Here is a 10,372-nt window from a genome sequence, read left to right on the forward strand (position 1 = left end):
GGAGATGGTGGCTCAGATGGGCGGCATGGAGACGGTGGCTCTGAGGATAATGGACGGCGCGGAGACGGTGACTCTGAGGATGGGCGGCGTGGAGAGGGTGGCTGTGGAGATGGTAGCTGTATACACAGTGGCTCTGAGGATGGGCGGCGTGGAGATGGGCGGCATACTAAAATAATAAATAATGAGTGAGTGGAGAAAATAATTAATCTGGGCATAACATTTTCTTAAATGCAGTCTACACCAGTCTTTGTAGTGTGCTATTAACGTCAAACAAATAATTATACTGGATAACATAACGTAAAATTAAAAAATTTATCACATTGTCATTAGTGGTTATGAATAAACTTAAGAGATCATTATAGCTATTATTATTATTATCAACAACAACAATAACAATTACCAGCCAAAGCAGCAAACTGCATCTGTAGCGGAACCAGGACTAAACCAGGTCTAAATCAGGACTACACCAGGACTAATCTTGGACTTGAGAGAGAGTGAGAGAGAGAGAGCAAGAGAGACAGTGAGAGACTGTCCGCAGAGCGCGATGGGGCGACAGCTGCACTGAGCCTTGAGCCCCGCGCAGCGCGAAGCACCGGCCCGGGCACGGTCCTTTCGTCTGCCGTCACCAGACAGTATATGCGCGCTACCTTTGAGAAAGTCCTGACAAACAATCTTGGTTTAGTCCTGGTTTAACACCCCAGCGCTCCTCACTTCTCCGTGCACAGCGCCCCCCATCTCCTTACTTCTCGGTGCACGGAATCTCCACGGCTCTTTATACTGTGTTTCTATGTAATAAGATGCTTTTATAACCATAAAATAGTTATTGAGGAGTGGATTGTTTTAGACGGAGCACTACTGAAGGCCTAGGTCTGAAATGCACGCTCCGCCACAGGCTGCCGGTATGTAGGCATAGGCTATCCTTGATTTAAGAGGCTATAAATTATATGTAGGCTAAGCCTAAAAAAATATATATTAAATAACATTACCTCGTTGAAGAACTTCCTGTCTGATTCCTCTCCTGTTTTCCATCCAGATGGTTTTCAACCATTTTTCCAAATTAGGTTCATGGTTACCAAAAACCACATGCGTAATGGCGGACCATTTTTCTGGTGTAATTACGCCGCAACTTAATCCATTGTCAATTAATGCATTTATCAATGCCTCCGTTTTTGTCCTTTTTTAAGACGTCCCATAGTTCAAATGGTAAACTTTCGTGTTTTTATTTGCAAGACTAGCGTAACTGTGCTATACTGTACAGAGGTTCGGCAAACTTTGACCACAGGCCCAGGAAAACGGCGCAAGGGACGTTACGATAATAATAAAAAGACAATAAAAACAAAACAAATATAATAATAATAAAAATAATAATAATAATAATAATTATTTAAAGCCGCGCGCGGCGATGGTGGCCCTCGCCCCGGCGCGCACCGCCCCCCCACGCGACCTCCGGGGACTCGCGACCGCCCCGGCACGCCACTCTCTCTTCCCGACAGCCGCCCAGACTGACAGTTTGTCCATCAGAAAAATTACATAGTGTACCTTTGTTTCTTGGTTCCTTGCTGTCAGATTTTGTCCTGAGAATTTTACACTCTGAATTCTGACAGTTGAATTTGAGAACTTGAAAATATATGTGCAGAATATTTTTAAGGTAAAAAATGTCATTTAGAACTTGAAACACTGAAAGAGTATACTTAAAATTTCAGCTAGTAAAAGTTTCAATAAAAATAATTCAACCATCTAATTAAGTTTTGTTTAGAGTGAAAAAAATTTCAAGTTAGAAAAAAAAGTTAGAAAAAAAAAAATTCTAAATGTAATGGAAGAAATTATCTTGTTTTATTGTAATTTTTTTTTTTATTATTATTAAAAAAATGTATTGTAAATGGCAATTAAAAATGATGGGCCATTAAGATGTTAAATTTAAAAAATACATGAAATTACTGTGAACTTAGTCTAAGAAATACAAACAAGTGGTATTATTTTTAAGGACAGATTTTTTATTAAAGTTTGGCACATCAGATACAAATGTAAAAGCAGAAAATTTACATACAATTCCAGTATACATTCTCTACAATTTGAATAAAATGTACATTATAAATAGAGCAGAATGCCTTTATTGTCACGATACACAAGTCCTATAAACAGATTTATATACAGAGTGATTTTACACATGAATTATACAAGTTATTGCACAGATTGTTTTTGTCAGTATATACATTACATTAAGAGTTTTTACAGGTTTGAGTGTCACAGAAATTCACAGTATTAACAAGCAATAATTGTACATACAAGTACATATTAAAAGAGAGGAGAATACATGACATTATATTCACATTACAAGGAAAACATTACACTAGAACCATGATGCATGAGCAAAAAACAATTAGCTGCTACGATATCCAAACCAAAGCCAAACCAATAAAACACCAGGATAAATAGATTCAAAAACACAAGCCAATCCAAGCAAAAACCAACCAACTACACAAACACCGAGATTATCAAGCCTTTATCAATCGCTAATCAGAAAAAAGAAAGCGCACATCAAGGACAATGTTGTAAGGCAACACAACTGCTGAAAATTGAACAGACTAATTGTCTGTTATGTTTTTGTATCGGAAACAACATGCTACCCCTTCGTGGTCACTGAAATAAGTTGGTACAACACATGTGTCAACTTCAAATTTTGAGGACTTTAAGTACATGTGATCAATTAAAGTGCCCTGTTCTGTAGTGGGAGAGGCAACACATTGAACAAATCCTTTTTTTTGCATGAAATGTAAAATATTTGATGATTTCAATATGTTGTCATTAAAGTCTCCCACAATAGTGATGTTACTATAGTTCGAATCAAGCCAATTTATCAGTTTGTTTAAATGATGTTTAAAAAGTGTCATTGGGTATGAAGGTGGTCTGTAGATGACAGCAATGAGAATGTCATGTTCTATAAAATGTTTAGCCAAACATTCCAGATTAGAAGACTGCAATGAGACAGTGTTGTAAGAATGACCGTCTGGACAGTACATTCCAACTCCACCATGTTGTTGTGTCTGCAGTTTTACAAGTGCAGGGTTATGGCTACTTTGATAAGCTAAACTGCGTGGTTGACTGTGGAAACTGTAACCTGAAATGTTATGGGTTTGTTCGAGTGACTGTAGATTTAGCCATGTTTCTGTAACAGCAACACAATGGGGATGGAAGGGCTGCATACATAACTGCAAATCAGACACATGTTGTGGGAGTCCTTGCACATTCATGAAAAACAAGTTGAATACTTGAGTTTCTTGCATGTGCAATGACTGGTCAGTGACCACGAAAGGAAGCATTTTGTCTAATGCTGGCCTAATCTTGCCGTTACAGTAAATTTTCTTTGGTTCAAAGTTTTGAATTATGATGCCTTCCAAACTCCTGACACGACTCAAGGCAACATAGGCTTGACCCGCTGTAAAAGTGTGGTTCAGACCCACCACAGCTTCATCAACGGTAAGACCTTGTACCTTGTGCACTGTGCAGGCCCACGCTAATTTAAGGGGAAACTGCCGCCGCTTCTCCCCCTTTTTATTAGCTTGATCTTCTACTGGTTCTATACGTGTAGAACCAGTCAGGCCTGGTGGAGTGAGAGTCCGGCTTCTCTTCTGTGCGCCAATTAAGTCCTCGTCAAACTTGACATAAATTGCCAGGGGAAGTCTTCTGTTTGGTGGATTGTCTATGTGGGTTACTGTGCCACATACACCATTCACCAGACCATCAGGTATATCCACATTTTTAATCAGCATTACACATGCATTGACACCAACAGGCAATTCATCAAGTAGCGAGGTGTTTCTTGTTTTAACAACTCCCTCCGTGAATTCAATCAGTTTACCAGTTTTTTTACTGTAGCTGTAATCTTGTGCTGTGATAGTTATGTAATCCGGGCAGGTGATTCGGACCTGTTCGAGATTGTGTCTTTCCACCTGTGTGTTGGTGGGAAAAGATATGCAAAGCAGTGGAGTTTTGTCCTGTTTCACGGCTTTTTAAAAGATCTTCATCTTCTGGGAGCATGGGTGTCTTTCTTGACCGGGTCCTTAAGCGGTTCAGCAGATCTGCAAATGTGGTGTCTTGTTGCCGTACAACCGTTGTCAACTCCGCAATGCGAAACAAGTCTTCCCACAGATTATAACCAACTCGTACATCATACAAAGGTTTACCTTTTACCGGAGGTAATTGGTAAAAGTCGCCAACTGCAATAATACTAATGTTACCAAATGGGGAATCGCCACTTTGTTTAATCTGTCGTAATCTACCGTGAATGTAAACCAATAAGTTGTATGAAACCATTGAAACTTCGTCTATGATGACAATATGAACATCGTTGAACTGAACTCTCAGAGTATTGAGTTTGTCTTCACTCAGTGGTACGTAGGGGAGACGGCAGTCCATGCCAATGCTAAATGTGGAGTGAATGGTTGTAGCCTTTAGATTATATGCTGCTATTCCAGTAGGTGCAGTTAGCAGAACGCTAACACCATCTGGAGTAGAACATAAAGGTGCCAAAAGTCTTGTTGCTTCGTATTGTATCGCTCTAATGAGATGACTTTTTCCAGTGCCTGCTCCGCCGGTTATAAATGTGTGCAGAGGCTCTGGGTTTTGATGTGTAATTTTCTGCAAGCACCACTGTCGAATTTGTGTGAAAATGGCCATCTGTTGGTCATTTAAGGATCGAATTAAACTTAAACCCTCTTGTCTAGTTAATGTTTTTGCTTTTTCAAACTGGAGGATGTCTTCTTTTCTAACAGCCAATTCAGGAATTTGTAGTAACTCGGCATGGACTTCCTCTTCATCTCTTTCCACACCTTCGTCCTTATCTTCCAGCCTTTCAAGTTGTTGGGCAGGGCAGAGGGCACACCATGCGTCTTCCAAATTCGCATTCATGCTGACTTCGTTTTCAATTGCTTCCAAGTCATCAGTGTGTTTGTCAAATCTCTTTTGATTTGCATCAACTACAGATTTAACAGAACACTCTGATCCATTGGAAAGAACAATCTGTCCGCTGTTGTAAAATTCTTCAAATGCAGAATATGGTGGAGGCATCAGGTCGTTCTCTGCACGATAAGGGAGAAACAGCTGTAAAATACTCTGAAAGAACTGTTCTGGATGTTGTGTTTGAGAGAACCGGGCATATCGAAATAACAGCAGGTTGTGTATTAACTCTCTTAGTTATGGCACCCAGAGAGTTTTGGAGAAGAATTGGGTTCCGGCTGGTTTGACCTTTGCATAATACACGATATTCTGAAACAAAAATGGCAATACACATGTCGTTAAATGTACTGTCATCTGGTCTATTCTTATAACGGTCGGTGATGTTAGTCATCCAAATGTCTTCAGATGAACTGCTTTCCAGTTGCTTTATGGGTTTTGTAAGGCGGACTATGTTATCACCTGTGGGAATAAAAGACACTTTGCGGGAAAACTCTTTGAGATGCATTCCAGTCACTCGATAAGCAGCTTCCTGTGCAGACACCTCACGATTGTTTATGTAAACGCTTCCCAGTTTCTTCATAGCGTCTTTAGCACTCTCGTTGCCTTCCAGCGCTTCCTTTTGTGCATTTCCAAGCAACAAGTCCCATTTCTTTCTCACCCTTTGAAATGTAGCTCACAATATAAGCAGCACAAGCATAGCCATCAACCACATACTGAACATCAATATTTGCCTCCCAAATGGACAACAAATCCCAGTTAGCTTGGTTTATCCAGACTTCATCCACTTCTCTTTTAAAACAATACATGTATGCCCGTCTAAAACTTGATATGCTTCTTCAAAAACATTCTGTGTAATCCCGACTCTTGCTTGCAGTTCTGCTGTAGTCTTTGCAATTTCATTGTGAAGACCATTTTGTAAATCAGACATGATGGTTTGTGCGTGTTCTTTGCCCATCCGAGTTGGATCATCTGGTGGACACACGCACTCTGCCTCTTCATTCTTCAAATGGCATTTCGGACAAATGGGTGTTTGCCGTGCTCTTTTGATGAAAGTTCTCTGAGATGGTGGTCGTGGGAATTTAAATCTGCAGATGGTCTTGTTTTTCCGACAAGTTTTAGAGTGATGTTTCGAGTGGGTCTGTAGAGTTTTAACCATTTCCAATAATTTGGGATCATCTTCTGGAAGCTGACAGGTAACATGTTTATCTACAAAGGAGATGACTTCTTCGTCTGTATTTTGATCAATTCTAGGTGCATCTTGTACCCAGAAAAGGGCAGAGCCTCTTGCTTGGAACTCTACCCGGTAAAAATAATCGACAATTTTACCAAGGGGATGAGCAGATGACAGGAGAACAAGCCTCAAAAAACAATGCCATCTATAGTCAAACATTTGAGCTGCAACCACAGGGTTCTTCCTCAGAAGGTTACACCGTTCAGCCCAGTTCAAATCTTCAACCGTCTGTGTTCTTCCCTCTTGGATCAAAAGTGCTTTAAGTAAATTTTGCCAGCGAAGGTCAGCTGCACTGAACGAACAGAACCAGGTTGGAATTCCCAATTGACGAATCATTGCAAAAACGTCAGACCTGCATTGTCTCCAAAAAGCGGGACTACCCAGTATGGGTGACAAAAAACGAAAACCACCATTAAACTGAACAATGTGTTTTAAAGTATTACAGTCATTGTCCTGAGATTCAGCTGCGCTGATTCCATCAAAATGTCCTTTACGTGTGGCAATAGACACGCAAGAAATTACATTGTACAAAATCAACGTGCCATCAGCATAAAAAAGGTATTCTAGATTGTTAGCAAATCTAGTGTCAGCATTCAAAAGTCTTAATTTGAAATATTTTGCTAATGTGAGTGGATATTTTCTGGGTGTATGATATGTATTTGTACCGGTCACAAAAATGATAGGAAAACATTTGGCCTCATTGGTGTGATCATTTAGTGTGCTTACTGGGTTGTTTCCTTCAGCTGGAGCAACACTAATGACATTATCCAGATATTGGTCCAGCGTTTCTTGACCCAAGTCTAAAGGCATAGAGCATGTGTCATTGAAAACGCCGTGCTGTTGTTTATCGTACAGATGTTCATCTTGTGTGGCTTCTTGTGAAGGTGGATTTGTACCTTCGACTGTTGGTTCGACTGTTTCCTCTTCGTCTTGTTGTTCCCCTTCTTGTTCTTCGGGGTCTTCTCTACTAAAATCATTTATCCAGTCTTCATTAAACAAGATATCTTCAAAGTGGATGTTATTGTGTTTGAGCCAGACCAAAGCTTCTCTCAAATGCTGAGTATTCACAAACTGATGTTCGTAATGACCTTTGTAAGACAGTTTGCGCTTAAGCTTCACTTGCACTAAGCCGGGGGAGCCAGTGCGCGGCAACAGCTTCTCGGAGCATTGGGCTATGCACTGTATCGAGGTTTGTCTCATATCAGTGACTTCTTAACAACACTCGGCCTCAGTCAACAGGGAAACGTGGCTCTTGCCCCGTCTGGGAGTATGACATCATCACATTCTAGAACTTATAAGAGTAGGCAAATCGAAAATCACAAAATCGAAAATCACATATCGCTTAACGGAAAAGGCACATTTAGCTGAGCTTGACACAGAGCAAATCGTACAAAGATTTCAAACAGTAGACTTCACAGAGGAGACTTTACAGAGTAGATTTCACAGAGTAGGTCGCACTTTTTATCTGCGTAACAATAAGTACAGCAACACTTACAAAACAACTCAATTATAAAACAAAAATGGCCAGAAATAACAGAGGAAATATACCCTTGACCTTAAACCATGACCTTAAACTAAAGAACTGTGGTCTTCGTGTGATAAAGAGTAGAGGGGTGTGCAATCGGGGTGTGTTTAATTTCGAAAACCAAAAGGTTTGCGTGATACCTGAGGAGTAGGACTACTATAATAACTTGGTTTGGAGTTGGTAGGTCATCTACCTTAGAAGCTATTGAAAAAAATCACAGATTTTCAAGATTAAAAAAAATTCCTAAAAATTTCACAAAGGGTTAATTTGGAAAACCAAAAGGTGTGCGTGATACCTGAGGAGTAAGACTACTATAATAACTTGGTTTGGCGTTTTTAGATTAATTGATCTGGAAGATATTGAAAAAATGTATTTACTAATTAACCCTCAAAATATATAAAAATAACAAATATTTTATAAAACGTACATGCACAACCCCTTTTTTGTTTCTTTTTATTTGATTCCCTTTTTCTTTTTTTCTATTTAATTTATTTTTATTATTATTATTATTTTTTTTTTTAGCAGACTCCATTCAATGCAATTGTAATTTATTGACGGTCCCTAACCCGCGGACTCAGCGGAGCTTTGGTGTACAGCTCCCCGCACCGTGATCGAGCAAGCGGGGTACAGGGAATGAACATCTCCGCTGTTGATGCGTAACTGAATATCGAACGTCTAACATAAAACTAACTTCACCACGGTCATAAAACGTCTAACGTAAAACTAACTTCACCACGGTCATAAAGGCTGCGTAAATACACTTAGACAACATTGTGCGCTACCTGTTCTGTAGAGTAGCTTGCTTTCCTAGGGGTTGTCCACTCCCATTCTCTCTACTGGGACTAGCTTAAGCTTACAACAACTACTGTAAGCTGCGTTGACTGTTTTTTCTCCACGACACTGCTCTCTTTTCCTTCATGTATATTTGGTAAGTGACCGCGTGTAGTTGAGTTTTATTTTTACGCACTGGACATCTAGATTACGTGCGTACCAACACCACACCGTCTTGGGAGAACTTTTAGCCAAACAAACGAGAAACGCAGTTGATGGTAAGATCGCCTCCACATACAAGACATTGGCAACATTTGTAACGTAATTCGTACAGTTTGGGGTGTCCAGAAAGCGTGTAGTTTGTTTGGCTAAACTTAAACCAGCGTGTTAGCATCATTAGAGAAAGTTTAAACGGCTAGTGTCTGGAAAATGGACTGGTCCGTATGAGTCATGCTTTCCAGTTCTCATCAGATTTCAACTGTGACCACTTTAATCTTTTGTGCCTTTTCAGATGTTCACCATGAACTGGCTGTATTCAATATGTAAAAGGGCCAAATTCAGGTAAGCGAAATTGTTCCCGTATTACTAGCACCGGTGGAGAAATAACAGGCGAAGAGTTTATGTAAACTAGATTGATTCCATTGAATTTGTATTAAATGATAATTAGGCTATATATTTGCATATCTTTTTTTAACAGAAGAATTAAAAATAGAATATTTCTGTTTTTTAATAGAATATTTTATGAATTTGCAATTTCAGGAAATATATTTGGCTACAGAATCACCATGAAATTATTATTTATTATAGATTAGGTTGTAGTAGAGTTGTTTTCTTAGCAGTAAAACTAGTGGAAAGTATAGCTAGGAAAACCTTGAGTTTTTTAGACCAACTTCTAATTGCACAACAAGTTGAGATCCCTTCTTACTGTTTAACGGATTACACGTGCTATTTATCATAATTTCCTGGGAACATATTTTGTGTTAATAATTTAGCTTGTTTTTTGCAGCCACAAGAAGTGTTTGTGTTTCTTACCTTTCTTGGTCTGCGTCCTCTACTTCACTGTGTCGTCATTAAGGTAACCAAAAATCTTGTACACTAATGGTTTGAAAAATGATTCTTGTTTCTGTTCCAGATATTTGCAGAACCTGTAATTTTGTTTTATTGTTCTGTTAAGGGTAGTGATTGGAATTATTCCGATGGAGAAATGTACCTTGAGGAGTGCAAAGATGCTCTCTATGGACAACCTCGTAGATGCTACCCTGAGTTTGCAGTAAGTGAGACCTCTGCAACACGCTTTCATTCTTCAGATTCCTTCTTAATATAATCACAAGATGCACAGTCTGCTTATCCCAACTGTGTTAGTCATAGGCTCACAAAAATAACATTAGCTCTAATAGAAGCAACGTAGGGAGTGCAGGGGTTGGTTAGGGTGACATAAGTATTCATATGGTTAGAATAGTGATATATTGCGTGTGTATCTTCTAGAATAATATAATCAATACTTGTAGCGATTTTTATCAACTTGCTGATTGTTAAAAGTCAGTGTCACCACAGTCACTGGTAAACATTCCAACCACCCCAGTGTGATCTCACTGCAAAGTATCAAAACAGGTTGGGCTTATCACAGTCTGTTTATGTCCACAACTAAATATTAAATAAATAAAATGTCTTTTCAGATCCAGAGGTGACGTCCAAACCTGCACTACGTGGAAAGCTCCAATCATTTGGGAAGGCATGTTTGAAGCATACCTTTACGACAAGGCTCATAAAAGGAAGAAGTCATCTGTGGCTGTCACTGTGTTCGCTGTTGGAAAGTGAGTAATATAGATCAATGTTTAATTTAACCACAGGGCCTGCTGGTAAACCTTGAAACATAGAATGCATGCATA

The 10,372-nt window shown here is 39.4% G+C and overlaps 1 protein-coding gene and 1 pseudogene across 1 annotated transcript in view; one reads left to right on the forward strand and one right to left on the reverse strand.

The window, feature by feature from the left end:
* Positions 1–2,369: 2,369 nt before the first annotated feature.
* LOC129410994 (uncharacterized) lies at positions 2,370–7,387 on the reverse strand (annotated as a pseudogene).
* An 883-nt stretch (positions 7,388–8,270) lies between these two features.
* LOC110168737 (alpha-1,3-galactosyltransferase 2-like) overlaps positions 8,271–10,372 on the forward strand; it is a 7,052-nt gene continuing 4,950 nt past the window's right edge. Inside the window, exons 1-5 of the mRNA XM_055160798.1 lie at positions 8,271–8,640; positions 8,995–9,044; positions 9,490–9,558; positions 9,658–9,753; positions 10,160–10,297. Of these exons, the coding sequence (XP_055016773.1) occupies positions 8,995–9,044; positions 9,490–9,558; positions 9,658–9,753; positions 10,160–10,297 (353 nt within the window). The 5' untranslated portion in view covers positions 8,271–8,640. The remainder of the gene's footprint in view (positions 8,641–8,994; positions 9,045–9,489; positions 9,559–9,657; positions 9,754–10,159; positions 10,298–10,372) is intronic.

Source organism: Boleophthalmus pectinirostris, unplaced genomic scaffold (genome assembly GCF_026225935.1).
Source record: "Boleophthalmus pectinirostris isolate CB_2022bp ecotype Guang Dong unplaced genomic scaffold, ASM2622593v1 HiC_scaffold_3, whole genome shotgun sequence".
In the NCBI taxonomy this organism is placed as follows: Eukaryota; Metazoa; Chordata; class Actinopteri; order Gobiiformes; family Gobiidae; genus Boleophthalmus; species Boleophthalmus pectinirostris.